Below are 24,420 nucleotides of genomic sequence, written 5' to 3'. Positions count from 1 at the left end.
CTATTTTCATATAACAAAAATTCTGAACAGCCAGCATACACAGCTATAGTTATATCTGACTCTCTCCAATTAAAAATAAACAGTCCTGTCTACTGAAAATTTTACTTGCTACTAATAATTTAATCTTTTGATTTTTCACAGAGCTTACTTCACTTGGAATACAAGCATTAACTGTAAAGAAATAAGTTTCAGAAAAATGTATTGCCATATATGGAGAAAAAAATAAATTTCTGATGTTAAGTATAAATCTGGATGGAATTTGAATTGTTAAAATTACATTCAGAATTTTTTAAATTTTTTTTGGACACTAAGTTATATCTCATTTAACTAAAATCTCCTTTATTAATGCTATTTGCTTCTAGTATATGGATTAACTTTTTTTTGTACTCTGATGAAAGACATTATGAACTTGAAGTAAAAATAGAATTTTTAAACATTCAAAATTATCTTCCGGAGAAAACTAATCACAAAATTATCAAATATTCTAATAAACTATTTTTTTTGTATTTATAGTTAAAAAGCTGGCAATGACTCATGCTTAACTTTCCCAGCACTGAATCAGAAAAGATATCTGATAATTTTCAATTATACTACAAGATAAATTTAAGAAAGAGAAAATTACTTCCTTATAAATTTTCAAAAGAGAAGTCTGATCCCCTTGCTTTTAATTACCAAAATTTATTTTGGTAATTAAAAGGTCATCAATTTCCCACATACAAAAATAATCCTGAGAAATATAATACAAAATAGATGCCAATCCTGAGAAATATAATACAAAATAGATGCCAACACAGACACACACACATACACATTTTAAAGAGTGTTTTGGAGGATCCTTAAATGTCAAAGCATTGAGAAATGGGGGGGTTCATGAATACAGCTGAAAAACATTTTGTATGTGTTAACCAAAACTTTCACCTTCATTATGCTGGGGTAATTTTTATTTTGATTCTGATGAAACCATGTTGTAGTTTACTTTGCTTTATATGGACACATTAAAGTGACTTTTTCAAACACTTGGCAGATTATTCATCTCTTTATTCAGTTGGGATGCTAGTTACAAGTCACATTTCAAGCATTAGCCCCTCTTCAGCCAACTAAACATTAAAATTAAATATGAGAAAATTTACATATATCTACAGAATGTTTTATTCGCGTATGTATAACACATTTTAAAAAAAATACCTTAATACCTACAAGTCTCAAACATGACTGCTTGACAATAGGACTTTCAAATTTGACGGTCTTTGATTTTATAAATTCAGTTTATTTATTTGAACATTATTTATATAAAATCAAAGATAGTCAGGTTTGAGACTTGTCAATCTGTTCATTCTTCACTCAATCTATGGAATATGATGCAGTCCATTATGTACACCGTCTGTATGTTTGTAATCTGTAATTTTAAGGTATTTTTTTTTAAATGTGTTATACATACGCAAATAAAACATTCTGTAGATATATGTAAATTTTCTCATATTTAATTTTAATCTTTAGTTGGCTGAACAGGGGCTAATGCCTGAAAAGCGACTTGTAACTAGCATCCCAACTGAATAAAGAGATGAATAATCTGCCAAGTGTCTGAAAAAAGTCACTTTAGTGTGTAAAATTTTTATTTTATCATAGTGAGACTGGACAGGAATTAGAATTTATAAAACATTATTACAAATGAAAAAAGCATCTATCTGAATGTTGATTTTGTGTGTTAAAATGTCTACCAACTGAATATGTAAATGAAAGTTTAACTGATATAAAAGGATCAAAATTACAATACTCACTTTCTGACTACATCCAAAGAAACAGTAAAGACAAATCCCCGGTTGGGCAGCACGCCAAGTCCCGCCTTCTTTCCATGGCTGTCTATGCAAATTATTTCAGGCTCCATGTCTTTGTTTGCCACCAAAACTTTTGCATAGACAACATCTCCGACCTGAAAGAAAGATTTCTGTCAATTTGACAATCTTGAATCTTAAAATATAAATCATAATTTTTGTTTATTGAGTTAAGATTCAACAGTTAATTATTTAAATTGAAAATTCTGTAAAAGACTGAAATACCACATTTACTCAAATATAAGATGTACAGTATCTTAATGCTGACTGTCAACTTTTTCAGAAAAGAATGTCTGTCTATGACAACCAAACAGATTTTCTTGACACACTTAAATCCATTCAATACAGTGGGTAATCAGTTAATGAACATAATCTGTTCCAAGAGTTTGTTTGCTATCCAAATTGTTCATTAACCAATTATTGATTTACCATAGGTTTTTATGGGAATTTGATTAATTCGTTCTAGAGACTCCAAAAAATAAAATATATATAAATAAACGTAGTAAGAAAGTATATGTAATAATAAAAATACATATATACACATTCTTGCATTTTTATTAGTCATGTTTTTTTCCTGTTTGTGGGGGTTAAAGAATCTGTCTAATGTCGATTGCTTTTCTCTCTTCTTCAGGATTTTTCAGAAGTAATTAATAGCATTTTAATTGTAGAGATCTCCAAGCCTATTAACCGCAACTTGGTTTGGATGCCATTTGGATGCCCATTGTTCTGACATCCTCCCACTTCCTCAAAAGATCTTTAATTGCTTGAGCCTTCTTGATATATCTTTCATAGCTAAGATTGTGTTTATTGTAGACCTGTTCAAGCCATACTGCCTAGCAACATCAGGCATCTGCCCACTCTCTATCTTGGCTATTATATCTTGATTGGTTTCTACAGTGAGCACAGTTCTTGACACTCCACTCTTTTTATGCTCCATAATATTATCAGTTTCTTTTTTAAATAATAAGTTCAGAAAAGTACAAAAATTCAGAAAACAGAAATCAACTAATGCACAAAAAATTATTTAAAAGCAAGGTCCAGATGAAATTTGATATTAAAACGTTAATGAATGGGGCAGTTAAACTCTCTCCTTTCGTAAATAAAAACTGACGCAAAACTTAATGAGTACCCACCTGAAAGTCTCGCCAAGACTATAAAAAATTATTTGTCAGAAAGGTAAACAAAAAGCTGGAATTACAAGGGAGAGTTTCAAAATTCATAGGAATACAATCCGATTGGTATTGGGTTGAGCATTGATGTTGACATATCCATAGCTCCAAAAAGTTTTGAATTGTCGCCTGGAGACAAGGGAAGACCAATCGGTATTCGCTATTTTATGTCACTTCTTTTTCTGTATGTTCTGTGAAGTGTTCGTTGTCCAAATATAAAAATCTTTTGTGAAAGTCTTTGGTTAACGAACAGTTCGGATAACGATCACCCACTGTATTTATTGCACAGTAAGGTTTTATAAATGCAATTATATAACATGGATGCTTCATGAAGAATTTGATTTTTAATGTTTATAGATGTCGTAGCCTACAAAAAAGGGTCAACGTCAAGATCATTTTTAATTATGTGAATTTTTTGATAGTATTTGTCTGTTTTTAGAAGTTTTACTTCAAGTCTCCTACTGTTTGTGATTCCTGGGTTGAAATTAAAAAGGATGTAAATAGGAATAAGGACTCATTATTTGTATAGTCTTAAATCTTCAAATTAGCCCAGGATTATTATAGTTATTATGTACAAAGTTTTTAAAAATGTACTACTACAGAGCTATTCCAGATAATTTTGGTGCCTGAGGAAAGCCTAAGAACATTATAAACTGATAGAAATATAAATACATTGACAAAGATGAAATTTAGACATATCAATTTTTTCTAGAATATTCAATGTAGGTATGCAAGTAGAGTGACCAAAGGGCATTTCATCACATACTGATGGTTCTATTTCCAATAAAGTAATAGCATGTGAATGTGTTCTTTCATCGCTTCAAAAGTTGCCAGAACAAAATGAAGGTCATGATCTCATCTGCAAAATACTTGTTAAAGTGTTCTTGGATGAACAAAGGTCAACCTACTGTTGTAAATGTCAAGGGGTTGATATGCAGATTAGCATCATCATCATCATCATGAGGCTGCTTCCAACCAACATCACTGTCATGAAAGAACTGTACTGTGAACAACTGGATTGCTTAAACATCAAGATCAAAGAACTTCGTGCAAAAATTGACAAAGTCTGATACTGCACAATAGTGTGTCAGTACATAATGCAAAGATGACATAGAGAAGTTGGCCAGTCTGTTTCATCCACCTTACAGTCTAGATTTGATGTCAACTGACTACCATCTATTTTGCATCTTTCAGAATGATATTGCTAACATAGAGTTCAATGGCAATATTCAACACTTGAGACTTTCTTTTTAAGAAACTCTCCAGTCATTCTATGCTCGTAAGATCAAGAGTTTTCAGAAAAGGTGGAAAGATATGACTGAAATTATTCATTAAAAATACTCTTTAACAGAACTTGATTTAAAATTTAATTATTTATTCTCTATAGTAAATAAATTTTTATTAAAAATTCCTTTTTAATTATTTAGAATTACTCTTATGACAATTATAAAAGTTTAAAGAGTATATATTACTATAACATCACTGATGAAAATATTTCTAACACAAGCGATATCTTAATTTACAATCCATATTACTTTTATCTTCAGCAAACAATATTCTAGTTCTATACAATTTATTGAGTTATGAATCATAAGTCTAAAACAGGAGTCAGCAAAACCTGTATCTAATTTTATAAAATTCAAGTAAAAGTATTACACATTGAAATAATAAGTAGAACAGATTAGGTTATTTAAAATCATAAAATATAAGATCTTTAATTTAATTTCTAAGAATTATTACTTGTGTTATTGATAACATGAATAAACTTTAACACACACCAATTTTTTCATTAATCACAAGCAAATAGAATTAAATGTGTTGCATTTGTTACAGTTCCTTATACAATAATTGTTATGGATGAAAGAATGATGGAAATAGAAGAAAATTTGTTTTTGGACAAGTAGTAGGCTCCAGAGTCACAGTACATAGATTGCTGACCCTCTGGATTTAAAGAGTGTTCTCAATTAACATGGAACAAAAGTGCAAAACATAATTTTGAAGATAGGATTTGTGGAATTAATAAGAACCAAAATTTTCAATACATTAAACAAAATAAAGCATTTTTAATGCATTCATCCACAAGAAATACAGATTTTTGGAAATGGCTAAGAGTAATGAATCTAAGAGTAAAAATGTTATGTCATGTCATTTCAAGTAAATGTTCTCAATTTCATTTTAATATATAACACGGGTTCCCAACCTATGGGTCGCGACGGGTTTTCTGTGGGGTCACTAACTTATGCAGTAAACTAAAACAAAATTTTCACTATAATGCAATATTTATTTTTAATGGTGTCTTAAAGTTTGAATAATTTCATNAACAAAAATAAAAAAGAAATTCATTGAATAATATGAACAAATGCTTTATATTAAAATATATTTAAAATCAATTATAATTTGAGCACAACTTCTTTGAGAAATTGCTTTAGTTTACAATACTTCCATTTAAAGATCAAAGTTTTCCTTTAAGACTTAATATAGCCAAAATTCAACTTGACAACTAATAAATTTCTGTAGTATTTCTTAAAGAATTCTCTTTATGCAAAGAAATTATATTATCTAATAAGCAAATACATTTATTTTCTTGTTTAGAGGTAAAAAGATCTTGTGTAATCAAGTGCATGTTTCAACTCTAAATTATATTTTATACACAAAACAAATTGGGTCTTTTTGACTAATACAGACATTTAACATACCTGAACAATTGGCAGATTTCTTCTTGACACACCCTCGAAGGAAAACAGAGACAGTGTGGCTGGTTCACTGCTTCCCAGGTCGACTCTGACACTCTCGCTACCTTTAGAAATAACGATGCCTATAACGGCTTCGCCTCTGGCTGGTATATACTAAAATGATATTGAAAAATTAATTCATGTAAAATTAAGTTACTTAGTTAATTAGTATTGTATTTTAAATGCTTAATTTAAAGTTAAAGAGTATTAATTTCATGAACTCATATATAACATTACAATGCTCTTTTCTGCAGGATGCAGAAAATATGTACTCTTTTTGCACTTAAACTTATTAAATAGGGACAGATTTAATTTTTTTTTAAATGTGAGTTTTTGACTTGCAAATGTTTGTTATAAAAAGAAATTAATCTATGTTATGTCAGCATTTTAATCAATTTTAATATTTATTTCCACAACTGTTGCCAGCCAAATAGATAGTAGAGCCACAGTACTGTACTTATAATGATGATAGTAGCAGATACTTTTTGATATGTTTAAAATTAAGTAACAATTAAGGAAGATTCATCAGTACAACTATCCAGATGAAATTTTTCAGGGTCGTGGGTCACTTGACTTTTATAAAAAGGGGGTCGCCACCCGAAAAAGGTTGGGAACCGTTGATATATAACATTCATACAAAATTTTTATATATATATAAGATAATTATGGTAGTTACTACATTTTCATGCATATAACCTAAATGTGTGTTTAAAAGCCTTTTTAAAGGGAGTGCAAGCAATGTAATGTAACAAGTTATGGGACCATGGTTGCTCTCATAGGCTGTTATATATAGTGTATTAGTTTCTATAGTTCAACTGGTCATCAAAATTTCCAAATCACACTCTCTTACTAAATTTAAACTAATGGAACTATTCTGCTATTTAGTTTTTGTCTTTTATCATTTGACGAAACAAATCCAGAAGATCATACAATGAATACACTGGACGACAAAAAAAATAACACACCATGAAGGACTTGTTGGATTTTAATAAAAATTGATATGTTGCATCATCTTAGCTAGATATGTAAATGATTAGCTTTTGAGAGTAGGTTTTTGTGTTATATCGCCACCAGAGGGGAAAAAATGTTTTTGCTGCCTGGTATAAAGGTGCACGCTGTGACGACTTGTGCATATTTTCTGCACTTTTATTCATGGTTTTGACTTCATTGAGTGACAGACATGCCTCTACGACGCATTCGACAGCCTTACACTCAGTTAAGTGAGTTTGAGAGAGGTCNCATTAAGCGAAACAATTTCTCCCATATAAATTAATGCAAAATTCTATAATGCGTTCCATGCCAAAAAAAAAAAAAAAATCAAATATTTTATGTATAACGTTTACTTAAAGAAAATTATACAATATGCATTGTTAAAGAGCATAAATCATCATCACATTTTCTTCTAGCATGGAATACCATGCTAGAAGAAAATGTGAAGATGATTTATGCTCTTTAACAATGCATATTGTATAATTTTAACCTAACCTACCTAACCAACCTGGAATGCAAATTTGATTTGCAGAAAACAAAAAAAATAAAAAAAATGTCTCAAACAGCCAAACGATATGCCAAATTTTTGGGCTATGTAAAGGCTATAATTAAATATTAAAAATTAATTAATTTGACTAGCGGTAAGCAGTTACCACTAGTCAATTTTTAATTTTAACATTTCTAAAATTTAATACAAGATGGCAGCATAACTGCCTACCTCTAGTCAAATTAATTAATTTCTAATATTCAATTATAGCTTTTACATAGCCCAAGAATTTGGCAAATTGTTTGATGTGTTTATTATATATTTGTTATATAATGGGCTATGATTGTTGATGTTTATATGTGATATGTCTGAACACAAGTTTGGAAAAATTTGTGATCAGAAGCAACACTAAGATACAAGCAGAATGAGTGCTATACACAGACTGATGCAGCATGTGCACAATCTGGGACTTCTCCTCTCCTCATCACTCATTAAGCGAGTCATTTTTTTACAATTTGTTTTGCTCGTTATGAGCGGTTCCACTGTAAATGTTTTCCTTTTTTGATTGTTAACTGTCTTGTCACAATTTACTTGAAGTCAGTGAAGAAAGAGTGTTTTACTCAAAAAAATTGATCTGAGAATATTTTATTTTAGAATTATATTTATTAATATTTATTTATGTATAAACATGCTGCTATATATTTTATTAATTTCTATGGTAATTTCTTCATTTATTATCCTTTCAGAAACTGTCAGTAAATGAGAGGATTTCAGACAATTCTTAGAAAAGTCAGAAATATATAAAGACATTAAGACATTATCCATAAAGAATTTGCACTTCAGTAAAAACTACTAAATAAATGACAGTATAAATTACATCTTATACCAATTTTTCACAATGTTTTTGGATTAGCAACACATCATAATTTTTAAATAAATTACAGCTGATTTTAAAATGTTTTGTTAATATGAAAGTTAAATTTACCAAGACAAAAACTCACAATTTTACAAATCTATATATATATAAAAATGAATGTATGTCTGTGTGTTTGTCCTTCATGCATTACCACACCATTTATCTGATTGCCATGAAGCTTTGGGAAGTTTTTTAATACACTCCCACGAAGGTTTCTGGCGTAGTACATTTATCCTACGATAGATGGCACGAGTGTATACAAGCATTTCACTGTGTGTTCAATCAATTTCAAATTGTGAAGACCATTTCCCCCCTCCAAAAATATCTCTATATATGCATTTGTGATTTACTGTTATTTACGATATTTGTAATAATTTTTGTTTAATCGCTTTATTTCAACTTTTTTTTTGCTAATTACGTATTCGCTCAAACTTTGTTAAAACCTTAACTGTATCCCAAACAACAACAGAAGTTGTAGGAGGAAATTTGCCTATTTTACCAATCTAGGGATACCCTTTTCCAAGTTTTAATATCAATTCAAAATAATTTAAAAAGACAAATTACAATAAAATGGTTTATTATCCAACTATCAGAAATTTCACAACATGCCAAGGAAGAGAGGAAGGAGCAATTAAATAATTAAAATTATAAAGGATTAAAAAAATATATAAAAACGGGGAAAATCGCACTTCTGACAATCACTGCAAGTGTGTGGGCTAAATTTGGATAATCTGTGCTTCTTACATAGATAACTGTATGTGGCCAACTAATGCATTGGAAAACCTTCTGATTTATTCGTGTACACACCAGATGGAAAGACAAAAAATATCGTATATCCACAAGCACTCCAATACACAAATAGAATTGAAATGACACTTTGAAATGTTTTCCCAATGAAAATGAATAATAATAATAAGTTTCAATAAAAATGATAAAATGTAAATTGAATTTTATCATAACGAGTCCTTATTTCCTTTCTTCTGAAATCGCAGCAATGCGCGATGGGTAAGCTAGTACACTATAAAAATAAAAAGACTATTTGAATCAATGTGTGAAGATGTATCAGCCTTTCAGCTTGTAAGCCACAATGTTTATAAAAGCTCCAGAGTTGGTATGCGCACATATGCACAGATGTACACAAATTTTGCAACAATCAGCATTTTAGTGAATACAGTAGAGCCTCGATAACCCGGCACTCCGGATAACTCGGCCACACCCTGGCAGGGCAAAAAAAATCCTTAGTTAATTAATTTTCATGATAAAGACAACTTTATGACTCATAAATACGGTGACCATATTTTTTGGGGGAAAATAAAGGACATATTGAAGAAAATAAAAAAATCTTATAACATTTATTATACATACATAAACATTGTAAAAATTCAAATAACATTAATTTTGATACTTTTCAGTAGAATTAATTTTTTTTAATAGCACTGGTTCACGCTTTAAAAAGTCATAAAATTCTATACAGTTCATTTGNATGTAATTAATAACTTAATACTGTATTTATTATATATACTATATTATTATATATATACATATATTATTAATTACTTTTTTGTATAAAAGAATTGTTTACGAGAAAGAGTGCCTGGTAGCCTGGTATGTTTGCATACTTGCTTACAATTAGACTGAAAAGTAAAGGATTAGCAGAGCAATACAGTAAAGTAATAAATAAATCAGTACAGTGCAAAAGAAAGGTGGGGGAGAGAGAGAATGAATGAATGTTTGAAATAGAATAATTATTTGTAAAATTACATGTTACTCTATTCAGATTTTTTCTAATTTTTAAAATTTACATTTTACATAACTGCAAATTTCAGCAAGTCATGTGTTATGTAATTTGGAGTATTACTGTATATAATACTCTTTCTATTGCAAAGATTCCATTTTCATTTATGGCATTTCCTAGAGATAAAAGATGACAACAAGACATTTGAATGAAGAAAGGAGATGAAACTTGAACAGTTTCTCTATTGATTAATGTATATCATATACAGTCGACTCCCCTATAACACGGGTTCCTATAGTTGGGATTCCTATATCATGGCGAAAAAATTGCGACAGTATTTGTACAAACATGCTAAAAGAAAAACTTGTATAATTTGGTAAAACGTCATCGCCAACTTGTGTCATGACAGGATTGGTCGAATCTAGACCAATAGCGGATATTGCACAAACCGTTGAGTTTAAATGAGCAGCAGACCTACTAAAAACCATTTATTTAACGTCCATAAAAATTATATTTATATTAATGATGTCTCCAAAGTTCAGCGAATTTTTTGCAAAAAAAAAAATAATTTATCAGGAAGCCCGTGAGCACCATTCGATGACAAGCTCCATGACAAAAACAAGCTTAAGCAATGGCGTAGTCGAACGGTGCACGCTTGGTAAGTAATCCTACAATTTTTTGTTTACAGCATAGTTTATACGGATTATTCCCAAAAAATTATACATATTTTGGAAATGTTGTGTCGAATTAGTCTAGAATCAATTAATTTTATGGAAGAAACCTTTCAAACAGCCATAGTCTGTAAACTGCATACATGCCGGGCTGTGATTGGCTGGACTCATAGAAAATGGATTCATAAAAACTGGAACATATCTACCGTGTTATGGGGGTCGACTGTATTTCTCAGTAATAATTAACATAATTACAGTAAACATTTAAAATGGTAGTATTTATGGAAGATGCTATATATATAGTCACTGAGAGGCAAAAGGTCATAAGTGCCAAGTCTGTACAAATCACTTTATTGGCATGATAAAACTACTATTGGACAATGCATGACCAGCAAAATATCATACATCCTTTGAAAACCCTTACACATACATGGAGATACTTTCAAATAGTTATAACTAAAAGGTTAGATGTGTATATGGGCAAAATGTCATATGTGCAATTTAGCAGCATTATTTAAAAAAAATTTTATATGAGGAAAAGCTCAAAGCTTTCCCTTGTATAAAAACTTTTTAAATAATACATTGGTTTGAGCAAATTCAGAAGATCCTGTGTATGTTCAAAGCTTCTTGTCCTTTTATTCAATTGTTGTACTTCTTAAATTTGTCAAGTTAACAAATCAGAAGTCATCATTCACACAAAAAAAAAATGGAGCTTGTACCACAAGTAAGCAAAGAGATAAATAGTTTTGCCTCCCCAATGACAACATGCTTGCACTAAGTTTTATAAAAGTTTAATCACTTCATGTACTGTACTACCTCAATTTTAAATCAGAGGCAATGTTATGCTACAATGATGAGTACGATTACATACTTCTCAAAATGAGAGAGAAAATATAATGATATCTCAATAACCTTTAATCCATGATTGAATGTTTAATATGTGAATTGTTTTTATTCCAATGAAACCGAGTTTTATATTTTGTTGCTTACACAGACACAATGTAGTGACAATTTTCAAACACTAGGCAAATTTTTCATCTTTTTATTCAGTTGGGATGCTTATGAAAGAACTTCAAGGTATGTTTTTTGAATATGTTACATTTACGTGCGTATACTTCTCTTGTGTATTGTCGGATTATAATTCGCGTACTTATGTGTATCCTCTTCTTATGTTTGATTTTATTGTTTAGTTGGCTGAGGAAGGGCAGGAGCCTGAAACGCGCCTTGTAGTAAGCGTCCCAACTGAATAAAAAAATGTGAATTGTTAATATTGAGCACCCATTTAATGTGATATTGAAAACTGGAGTTCAGATTTTATAAACTTTAATTATGATTTATCAAAAAGGAAATAAAAATATGCATTTCTTATTTATCAACAGTTTCTGTAACTGATTTTCAAACAAAAGTAAGACTTGATAATACTGTATATAATATATAACATAATTATGGGTTTTTATAATAAAATATTCTTGCATACTCATCAAAAATAATGCTGATTTGTAAATTCTTGCTATTCATCTCTATGACATTTATTAGAGCAGGGGTGGCTGACAGGTTTAAGTTAGTTATTTAGATTTAGATTTAAGTACGATTTGTTATCCATTCATTTGCATACTTTTGATATTTTTGGTTTATTAAATGTTTTAGTTTATTATATAAATATGGCTTGGTTAATGTTAGATATTTATTCACACTTCTGCCTATTCAAGTTACTTGCATTCCTCATACTCACAATTTATTGATAACGCATGTTAATCCGCATGTAATAAAACTGATTAACTGGTGTCGGGAATCCTGATAAGGAAAAGGGTGATTACACGATCATCTAATTTTACTTCAAACTGTAAGTCCCTTTTGTTTTATTCCAAACTGTAAGTCCCTCCACACTCGATTTCTTTGATAGAAAAACCATTCTTTTTGACAATCCAAGGGCTATTCAAATGGATAGCTGCCAAATAAGTGGTACAAGAGTCTTAACTACTCTGTATCCCCGGCTAGCCCCTCACAATTATATTTATTAATTACTAGTTTTATTGGAATAGTAGGCGCATCTACTATTCAAGGATTTCTGAAGTCTTTGGGATACAATGTAAAGTAAATACTGTAAATTAAAGTAGGTAGTAACACATTCATTTATTTAATAAATAAACTTTAATGTAATATGAAATATAAAATTCACAATGTACAATACAGTAGGTGTATTTTTTAATTATTTTCTTATTACTGATATATAAAGTAACAAACTTGCTATAAAGGAAGATACCAGTTGCTATTTCAAATATATTTCTTTAAAAAGTAACCTTTCATAAATATTTAAATATGTTTAATAATGGACATCAAATAATTATGTTCAAAGAAAATAGCTGTTTTTGAATAGTAACTGCAGAGAAAATGTGCAGTTTAAAAAACTATACCATAGTTAGTCTACTATTAAGCTATTATTATTATAATATTTTAAAGATAATTGTAAAACTTGAAGAGACCGAAAGTATGGTCGAAAACATTTGTTTTCTATTAAATATTTATTACGAGACTGTTAAGGTTTTTTGTGTGTTAATTTATGTGTATTCCAGTATTCGTGTATGAAGTTTTTTAATTTAAAGATAATAGTTTTATACAAATAGTAGAGATTGTGTATTTATATATAAAGAAGCCAAAACAATTATCTTATTTATTTAAGAAGTCAAAACTTTTGATTATGCTCTATACTTTACTCTAAAATGTGTATGTATATATGCTAAAAATGGTCACATAATTGACTGAAGATATTTCATTTACTACAGTTTCTGGACTTAAACTAAGCTACTCTCAACTTTTTTTTAGAGAAACTCCCCTTTTTATGTAAAAAAATTCTTGCACCTCCACACTTACATACAACCTAAACTTTTCTTAGGATGTATTTTATTCTAATAGAATTAGTGTTTTTTTGGAAGTACAGAATTATATTTTAAACAAAGCAGAAATAGCACTCAGAGATACCTTCAAGTGAATTTTTGTGGATGTAATGGTCAAAAAATTGTCATAATCATACAAAGACAACTTTTCATGTCTCTCATTAGGGATACAGGCCCTACAGTTTGTGCTCTAACAACTTCATTAGTTTGAAAACGTTTGTGAAATGCATTTTTCTGACACCAGACATTAGGTTTTGTGAGAATTGTTCAATACCTAGTATGAAGTGTTCTCTATAGTCTCCTTCATTAGTTCTTAACTAACAAAATTATTTATTTACATGAACACGACATTACATGAAGACATCATAGTAGAAGAAAAACAGTTATTCAGAAAATTTTTCCTTGGTAATCATTCAGTAAATATCTTAAGTAAGTGGTATAATCATTATATAAGTAATCAATACAACATTAAAAATGAAAAAATAAATTCCCAATACATTTTGTTCCCATATATAAATTGCTTATATGAAAAATACAAAAGCCAGTTTAATAATTTTTCCATTCATATTATAGCAAATCAAAAAAATGGATTATCTAATATAATAAACTTTATTAACAAAGAAGAAGAAAATGTACAAGATCATCAATTGGATACTGCAGGAGTTGTATACAGAATATCATGTACATGTCCAAAGCCTAATTACTACATAGGAGAAACTAAAGGAAAATTAGAAAAACGAAAGAACATGAAGCGGCCATAAGATTGAAACATAGTGAATCACCTTGGTTTCAATATTGTAATAATTTTAAATGTAAAATCAACAAAAATATATAAAAATTTTATATAAAGAAAAAATCTTATTGAATGTATTAAAGAACACTATAGTATAAAAAGTTATGCAAATAACATAAATTTGAATACTGGCGTGATTGTTGATGCATGCTGGGATAGTATCATAATAAGAAGACACTTGTTAATTGAAGTCAGTATCTACTAAAGAGGCCAAATAGGTGAAATGAATTTGGATTTAAAAAAAGGTAAAATACAGTGGAACCTCGCTTAACGAGCATAATTTGTTCCAGAATGTTACTCATAATGCAAAACACTCATTAAGCGAAACAATTTCTCCCATATAAATTAATGCAAAATTCTATAATGCGTTCCATGCCAAAAAAAAAAAAAAAATCAAATATTTTATGTATAACGTTTACTTAAAGAAAATTATACAATATGCATTGTTAAAGAGCATAAATCATCATCACATTTTCTTCTAGCATGGAATACCATGCTAGAAGAAAATGTGAAGATGATTTATGCTCTTTAACAATGCATATTGTATAATTTTAACCTAACCTACCTAACCAACCTGGAATGCAAATTTGATTTGCAGAAAACAAAAAAAATAAAAAAAATGTCTCAAACAGCCAAACGATATGCCAAATTTTTGGGCTATGTAAAGGCTATAATTAAATATTAAAAATTAATTAATTTGACTAGCGGTAAGCAGTTACCACTAGTCAATTTTTAATTTTAACATTTCTAAAATTTAATACAAGATGGCAGCATAACTGCCTACCTCTAGTCAAATTAATTAATTTCTAATATTCAATTATAGCTTTTACATAGCCCAAGAATTTGGCAAATTGTTTGATGTGTTTATTATATATTTGTTATATAATGGGCTATGATTGTTGATGTTTATATGTGATATGTCTGAACACAAGTTTGGAAAAATTTGTGATCAGAAGCAACACTAAGATACAAGCAGAATGAGTGCTATACACAGACTGATGCAGCATGTGCACAATCTGGGACTTCTCCTCTCCTCATCACTCATTAAGCGAGTCATTTTTTTACAATTTGTTTTGCTCGTTATGAGCGGTTCCACTGTAAATGTTTTCCTTTTTTGATTGTTAACTGTCTTGTCACAATTTACTTGAAGTCAGTGAAGAAAGAGTGTTTTACTCAAAAAAATTGATCTGAGAATATTTTATTTTAGAATTATATTTATTAATATTTATTTATGTATAAACATGCTGCTATATATTTTATTAATTTCTATGGTAATTTCTTCATTTATTATCCTTTCAGAAACTGTCAGTAAATGAGAGGATTTCAGACAATTCTTAGAAAAGTCAGAAATATATAAAGACATTAAGACATTATCCATAAAGAATTTGCACTTCAGTAAAAACTACTAAATAAATGACAGTATAAATTACATCTTATACCAATTTTTCACAATGTTTTTGGATTAGCAACACATCATAATTTTTAAATAAATTACAGCTGATTTTAAAATGTTTTGTTAATATGAAAGTTAAATTTACCAAGACAAAAACTCACAATTTTACAAATCTATATATATATAAAAATGAATGTATGTCTGTGTGTTTGTCCTTCATGCATTACCACACCATTTATCTGATTGCCATGAAGCTTTGGGAAGTTTTTTAATACACTCCCACGAAGGTTTCTGGCGTAGTACATTTATCCTACGATAGATGGCACGAGTGTATACAAGCATTTCACTGTGTGTTCAATCAATTTCAAATTGTGAAGACCATTTCCCCCCTCCAAAAATATCTCTATATATGCATTTGTGATTTACTGTTATTTACGATATTTGTAATAATTTTTGTTTAATCGCTTTATTTCAACTTTTTTTTTGCTAATTACGTATTCGCTCAAACTTTGTTAAAACCTTAACTGTATCCCAAACAACAACAGAAGTTGTAGGAGGAAATTTGCCTATTTTACCAATCTAGGGATACCCTTTTCCAAGTTTTAATATCAATTCAAAATAATTTAAAAAGACAAATTACAATAAAATGGTTTATTATCCAACTATCAGAAATTTCACAACATGCCAAGGAAGAGAGGAAGGAGCAATTAAATAATTAAAATTATAAAGGATTAAAAAAATATATAAAAACGGGGAAAATCGCACTTCTGACAATCACTGCAAGTGTGTGGGCTAAATTTGGATAATCTGTGCTTCTTACATAGATAACTGTATGTGGCCAACTAATGCATTGGAAAACCTTCTGATTTATTCGTGTACACACCAGATGGAAAGACAAAAAATATCGTATATCCACAAGCACTCCAATACACAAATAGAATTGAAATGACACTTTGAAATGTTTTCCCAATGAAAATGAATAATAATAATAAGTTTCAATAAAAATGATAAAATGTAAATTGAATTTTATCATAACGAGTCCTTATTTCCTTTCTTCTGAAATCGCAGCAATGCGCGATGGGTAAGCTAGTACACTATAAAAATAAAAAGACTATTTGAATCAATGTGTGAAGATGTATCAGCCTTTCAGCTTGTAAGCCACAATGTTTATAAAAGCTCCAGAGTTGGTATGCGCACATATGCACAGATGTACACAAATTTTGCAACAATCAGCATTTTAGTGAATACAGTAGAGCCTCGATAACCCGGCACTCCGGATAACTCGGCCACACCCTGGCAGGGCAAAAAAAATCCTTAGTTAATTAATTTTCATGATAAAGACAACTTTATGACTCATAAATACGGTGACCATATTTTTTGGGGGAAAATAAAGGACATATTGAAGAAAATAAAAAAATCTTATAACATTTATTATACATACATAAACATTGTAAAAATTCAAATAACATTAATTTTGATACTTTTCAGTAGAATTAATTTTTTTTAATAGCACTGGTTCACGCTTTAAAAAGTCATAAAATTCTATACAGTTCATTTGAAAGTTGTATTTGACAGAAATAATGTGCTTACTTTTAACTGGGTTTTTTCATTCGTCCACATATTATTCACCAATGAAAATATTCGTTCGACGATGCATTAGATCCAGGGAGACAAAGAAAATTCTACGATTTTACAAATGTTTTTGAAAGCAATTTTTTGCTGTAAAATGTTCAAAAATCTCAACCCACTTTTGATGGCAGGGCTTGTTATTCTGTCACCATTCGTCAATCTTTTCGTTTGTGACATATTTTTTTACACACGAAACTTCATCAAATAATTCACTGTCAAGTATATTTACAGACCAATGATTCGAAATAAAAATATAGCTTTCCTCTACCTTCACCCACAAAGGGATTTTGAGTAATGTAACCCATTAAAACACCTCTATTTCAATAAAACACATGTCCCAATTATTTAGTATATTAACAGTAAATATGTCACATGCTCGAGCCCCCGAAGATTATCGACAAGTATCAACGAATGCTCACCAACACTCCAAGTGTATCATCCACCAACCAGAGAGTTAAACTATCACAAAAATCCCCATAAGTGTGTCCACTCCTTGGTACTGTCAAAGGGCCGTTCGGTTGGCGACATACTGCACTACCGCGGTCTATGTAGCAACGTAAGGACACGATGACAACACTGATCGTGATGGCGTACACGAAACTAACTTGTTCAATATATTATTAAAAAAGTTTTTAAACTTTGCATTGATTTTACAAAATAAAGGACAATTTGCCTATTTTATAAAATAAATAAAGTTAGAGGACAGAGCAGTGAAACAAAGGACTGTCCTCTTAAATAAAGGACATATGGTCACCGTACTCATAAAGTATTTTTCTGAGGTCTGTCTTATCAGGTAAATTACTGTACAGTGTATTCATTAATTTTCATTTTCATGTAGTAAAGGCTCTATGCCTTCATAAAAGACGTACTTTTCCTTTGTTTAAGGTTATTTGGGCAGTTTATTCTCTGTTGTATTCTCAAGTAAACAATACATACAAGTACAGTACAGTATTTTCTGAGGAAACACTCATACTTATTTTTTTAAACCCCATTCTCGATAACCCGGCAATTTCACAAACTCGGCCACCCTTCGGTCCACATTAGGCCGAGTTTTTGAGGCTCTACTGTACCATCTTCTCCCTTTAGTTGGGCAGCAGTGAAAAGATAAGTGATAAATAAAATTTTAAAAAGAGCTTATACAAAGTTGTAAAAAATATTTAATATTTCTATGGCACACAGGTTGGGAAACAGTCATACAATATGATTTTACAAAAACAAAATATTATGATATGCAAACAGTATTTTAAAGGGTATTCTATATTTAAAAATAAAATTAGTGAATTGAAAATAGCAAATAAAAAAATTAATCAAAATGTGATAATATGCCAAACAACTGCTGGATTAAATCACACTATTTTACATTATTATTTTTAATTAAATTCTAGATAATTTGATACTAGATATCAAATTATTTAGAATTTAATTAAAAATAGTAACGGTAAAGTTACCCAATTTAATCTGGTAGTTGTTTGGCATATTTCTAAAACATCAGGTTTTGGAATGTTTATAAAATGTGACAATGTTCTTACATTATATTTTTCATTTAGCCAGCAGAGTTAGGTTTCCTTACAAGAATTTAAATATCCATAAAATCCTATATTACTTTATTTTATAGAAAATATGATATAAATTGTTTTTATACCTCCAATTTCATCTCTGCATTGCCACAAATATGTTTATGTACAGATCTAAATAAATTTACTTTCTTTAATTATTATTCTATTACATAATTCGTAATATGCAACATTCTTATACTATACATCACTGGATATTCTAATTACTAATATTTATTTATCTTGTAAATTTCATCAATTTCCAATTTGTTTTCCACATCTCAATTGTGTTCTTTATTAAAATAATATATATTTTTGAAGTTTTATAAATCACAATTAAAAGTAAAAGTAAAAATATTAAATATAATTTAATTAAACAAAACAAAACACTTAGAAACTTCATAGTGTATATTATGATAACTTTGATTAGAAAGTTAATTAATTTATACATCATTACTCATCAAAATATTAATGTATTAAAATATCTGATCAAATAATCTGAAGATTAACAATATATGTAGATCATCACTAATCTGGTCACCTCTAATTCAGACAACCTGCTAACATTTATTCCTAGCCATGGTTCCAATGCCTAAAGGAAGTGTTTTCTATGATGTAAAGAACAAACACAATATATGGATAATGGCTTATTACATTCTCTTGGGCTCCCATTTACGAGATGCCTATTGAGTATAGTTAACTCTGGCAATATAGTATAAAAGTTTCTTAAGGAATTTAATTGGCAGATATGGTTTACTGTATCACCAATGGATAGAAGTCTGTAGAGACAATTACACTGGAAAATAGATGGCATAAATTGTAGTTAGGTTTAACATTTGAGTTTGCAATGTTTATAGGTTTCAGGGGGTCAAAGTAAAAACAATTATACATGAACCTGCTTTCTTGCATTTATGAGCTAACAAATGCTGCTGCCAAAGATAGTGCATTAACACTTTACAGTATATGTCAAATTGTGAAACACTATCTTTATTAGCTTTAATCTTTGTTAGCATTAATAAACCATATGTTCAGATAGATTTTTTTATTTGTACTACTTCCTATATTCACCTCTCAAAGTATTTATCTTTCCTTCTGATACAGCTTGTATTTGCAATGCATATTCCCTTTCTTGATAAGCTTTTCAAAAATGTCTACATGATTCCAACAAACCAACTGGATTTTGGTACCCAAATACAAATTGTATTTTGAATATAACTTTGCAACTTTTCCTACATGCTGTTTTGTCAAAGATAGATATACATCCCAAAACTTCAACATAAATTTTTCTTATATATATAAACAAAGACATCTCTTGATATAAGTTTTTGACTTATGTTCTACAAAGTTTGCATATTAAAAACCAAAATAAATTTTTTAATATCCAAACTTCATAAAATAGAAAATAAACTCTACCTGAAAAATATTACGTAGAGAAGCCTACAAATCAAATTTTTGTATAGATTCTGAAGATGGAACCATACATTAAAAGCACTAAATAAAATAATAATACTGCAAACTTCTGAATTTATGGCATACAGCAGGGTTGTCCAACCTTTTTTCCTACTAGGTCAAATTTAGATATATTCAACGGGTCACAAACATACTTAATATATGCTTTTAAAAAGTTCAAAATGTGAATACAGGTAATCCCCGTATAACATGGCACTTCTACATCACGAATTCACTCTAACACGGCAATTTTTTGGAACGTAACTCCCGTGTTATACAGGAGTTACATTCCAAAAACTCCCGTGTTATAAGGGAGTTAGTTACCTGTATCAAATTTTAATAACAAATATATATAATTACAAAAAATACTGTATTATTGACAGTAAAAAAAGAAATTATACTCAAATAAAATAAAGATAAATTCAACAAGATTTTTGACATTGCCTTCCTTTTATAATATTGTAAATTTTTGCTTTCATGGTACTAGTCTTAATTCTAATAATTTTAGTTAAATGGGAATCACTCAACCTATTTATTTTAGCAGTTTTGATGTTTTTCATGCATGAAAAGAATTGTTCACAACAATATGTACTATCCCACATGCATAACAGTTTTCTAGATAAAACAATTTTCTAGCACCAATTACATCATTACAACATCAAAGTGTATCCAGTGAAACAAGAATAATTTTTACATTATACTTTACCAAAATAAATGAACATATACCTAAAAAATTTAGGGTGCAGTGGGCCGCATAAAAATATTAAGTGGGCCACAGAGTGGTCCACAGACTGGACATCCCTGGTATAGAGTATACTTGATTATCCATGTGCAGATTATCTGCTCATACTTGCATCTCAATAAAAATTTGTGTCAGCAATACAAATATTAGCATTAAAAGAAAAAAATATCTGTGTTTGTTATTTAAAATGTTATGTTTCACAGCATTAAGGCATAAATTAAATGGCCTAGCAAGTACAATAAGTGCAGTTGATTCTTGAACAATGCAGCTTTACTTATGTATATACTGTATTTTTGTTTTTTTAATTGAAAAAGTTTCAAAATATTTTCTTCAAAAAATTTTACATCAATAAGTTATTAATACAGTAAAATTAATGATGTTTTATGCCACTATAAAACTGGCAACCATCATTCATTTTTGGTAAATAATACAAGAAATTGATAGTGAACTGCAAGGTGCTAGTTCACTATCACTATTTATTTACTGTATTTTACGGACTATAAGACGCACCTTAATTTTTAAGCAATTTTTTTAAAAAATAACATTTTTACCATTTTTCCCGTCTAAATTCAATCCTTTTATACAGACTGAAGCAAATGCTTCAGTCTGTATAAAANTCATATTATAGCAAATCAAAAAAATGGATTATCTAATATAATAAACTTTATTAACAAAGAAGAAGAAAATGTACAAGATCATCAATTGGATACTGCAGGAGTTGTATACAGAATATCATGTACATGTCCAAAGCCTAATTACTACATAGGAGAAACTAAAGGAAAATTAGAAAAACGAAAGAACATGAAGCGGCCATAAGATTGAAACGTAGTGAATCTCCTTGGTTTCAATATTGTAATAATTTTAAATGTAAAATCAACAAAAATATATAAAAATTTTATATAAAGAAAAAATCTTATTGAATGTATTAAAGAACACTATAGTATAAAAAGTTATGCAAATAACATAAATTTGAATACTGGCGTGATTGTTGATGCATGCTGGGATAGTATCATAATAAGAAGACACTTGTTAATTGAAGTCAGTATCTACTAAAGAGGCCAAATAGGTGAAATGAATTTGGATTTAAAAAAAGGTAAAATACAGTGGAACCTCGCTTAACGAGCATAATTTGTTCCAGAATGTTACTCATAATGCAAAACACTCATTAAGTGAAACAATTTTTCCCATATAAATTAATGTAAAATATGATAATGCATTCCATACTGAAAAAAACACTCAAATATTTTATGTATAACATTTATTCAAAGAAAATTATACAATATACATTGTTAAGGAGCATGAATCATCTTTATCTTTTCTTCTGGAATGCAAATTCGATTTGTAGAAAACAAAAAAAATCACAGATATGTCCGATAAACACGCCAAACGATATGCCAAATTCTTGGACTATGTGAAGGCTATAATTAAATATTAGAAATTGATTAATTTGACTAGAGGTAGGCAGTTATGCTTCCATCTCATTTTAAAATTAATAACTATAAATAATTAATTTTTAATTTAGACATTTCTAAAATTTAATTTGTAATTAGTTATTAAATTTAATACAAGATGGCAGCATAACTGCCTACCTCAAGTCAAATTAATCAATTTTTAATATTTAATTATAGCCTTCACATAGCCCAAGAATTTGGCATATTGTTTGGTATGTTTATTATATAATGGGCTATGGTTGTTGATGTTTATACATATGTCTGAACACAATTTTGAAAAATGTGTGGGTCTCAAGCAACACTACGATGCTAGCAGAATGAGTGGTAAACATAGACTGATGGAACATACACAAAATTTGGGACTTCCCCTCTCCTCATCACTTATTATGCAAAACGTTTGTTAAATGAAGTTCCACTGTAATTTAAAAATTCACTTGAATAAAAACAAACAAATGTATCAGAAAATATATATTTGAAATTTGTTATAAATGATTATGAAATTTCCAAATAAAATTATCAATATAGTATATTTTGATGCTAAGGATTTTCATGTTATATTATACCAAGTAAAGATTATTTTCATTTCATTTGAATTTAGTTAAATATTTTCTAACAGATATTAACACATTATGTTTGAAAGATCTGCCATGTAAGATTGTCTCTGTATAATGGATCCCTCACATTACTGGTTTCAAGAAAGTCATTTAAAGTGAAATCACATAAAACTAGTACACAATAAAATAGTAATAAATTCCCAAAATGAATATATGATTAAAACCTATAAAAATATATTTATTTATTTTTTCCAATTAAATTTTTTTTCATCCATTCTATGGGCATCAAGAGTTTTTTTCTCATTACTTGATAATAACCCAGCTGGACTGTTAGGGATTATACTGGACTGGGCCATATATATTTGGGTCAATCCATCCCATAAAAAATACCAAATTAACTTGAACTCAAGCCCAAGTCCTCCAGAAGGCCTTTACCAATTTGGCAATTTGAATATCAAATTATTACATTCATAACTTCTTTCCTCAGTTTTTGTAAGTTCTGTTGAAGAAACAGTTAACATTTACTGTAATTTAAAAAAAATTTAAAACAAAACATTGTTTGTGAAAGATACTGAACAGTTGCATATACGATCGTTGAATTATAGATATATATGTTACTGGCCAAACCTGATTTCAGGCCAAACTAGTTTATCCTATGTGTGTCAGGATATACTAGTTTAGCCTAGGACAATCTAGTTTGGCCTAAATACTTTAGGCTTAACTAGTTTGTCCTAGGCCGAACTGATTTATGTACTACAAATAGGTGCCAGTGTAAAAAAAAGTTTTTGTGTAATTCGAAGTGCAACCACAGAATACCCGGTGGTTAAAGTGTACCTAGGTAACCCCAATGGCGGTGCTTCAGTCAGGCTGGTTTGGTTAGGTTAACTACATTTTTAGTAGACGTTTCCTTTTTTTTCTTTTGTTCAAGAACTACCATGAATCAATAACTAGTGATGTTAAACATTGGGTGGCCTGCCAGCAGTTCCCCTCTGGGAGGAGTCCACCAGGAGCACGAACAGTCCGAAGTGCCACCATTGAGGTTACCTAGGTACACTTAACCCACCCTGTAAAAATAAATAAAAGATTAAATATTTTATATGTTACACTAAGAAACACAAACAAGTTCATTTTTAATTTTAGTTTGACTTTAAAAGTTACTATTATTAGTTCGTTTGAATTTTTGAAAATATTTTTGAAAGTTAATTACCTTTAAAAGTGCATGGCTTAATAAAAAAAAAAATACAAACTGATAAGTACTGATTAGCTTATTTTTATTTTATAGTTTTGTACAAGTGTTGTGTCACTTCTAATCAATACTGTTTTTTATAATTAAGTAGACTATGTTTGAATAAATATTGTTCATCTAATTGATTGCCTTTTAATTTTATTTTAACCATTAATATACTTAAATCAGGCCTGGCCAACCCGCG

At 29.3% G+C, this 24,420-nt stretch overlaps 1 protein-coding gene across 1 annotated transcript in view; it reads right to left on the bottom strand.

Moving 5' to 3' along the window:
• The window catches only part of LOC111613887 (exosome complex component RRP40-like), a 73,149-nt gene that overhangs the window by 11,710 nt on the left and 37,019 nt on the right, over window positions 1-24,420 (bottom strand). Inside the window, exons 2-3 of the mRNA XM_023355245.1 lie at window positions 5,698-5,847; window positions 1,779-1,930 (exon numbers count right to left, since the gene is read on the bottom strand). Of these exons, the coding sequence (XP_023211013.1) occupies window positions 1,779-1,930; window positions 5,698-5,847 (302 nt within the window). The remainder of the gene's footprint in view (window positions 1-1,778; window positions 1,931-5,697; window positions 5,848-24,420) is intronic.

This window comes from Centruroides sculpturatus, unplaced genomic scaffold (genome assembly GCF_000671375.1).
Source record: "Centruroides sculpturatus isolate CEXI.00-Female unplaced genomic scaffold, Cexi_2.0 scaffold2, whole genome shotgun sequence".
Taxonomy (NCBI): domain Eukaryota; kingdom Metazoa; phylum Arthropoda; class Arachnida; order Scorpiones; family Buthidae; genus Centruroides; species Centruroides sculpturatus.
Note: the sequence above shows the minus strand (reverse complement) of the source record. Positions and strands in the feature narration are given on the sequence as shown.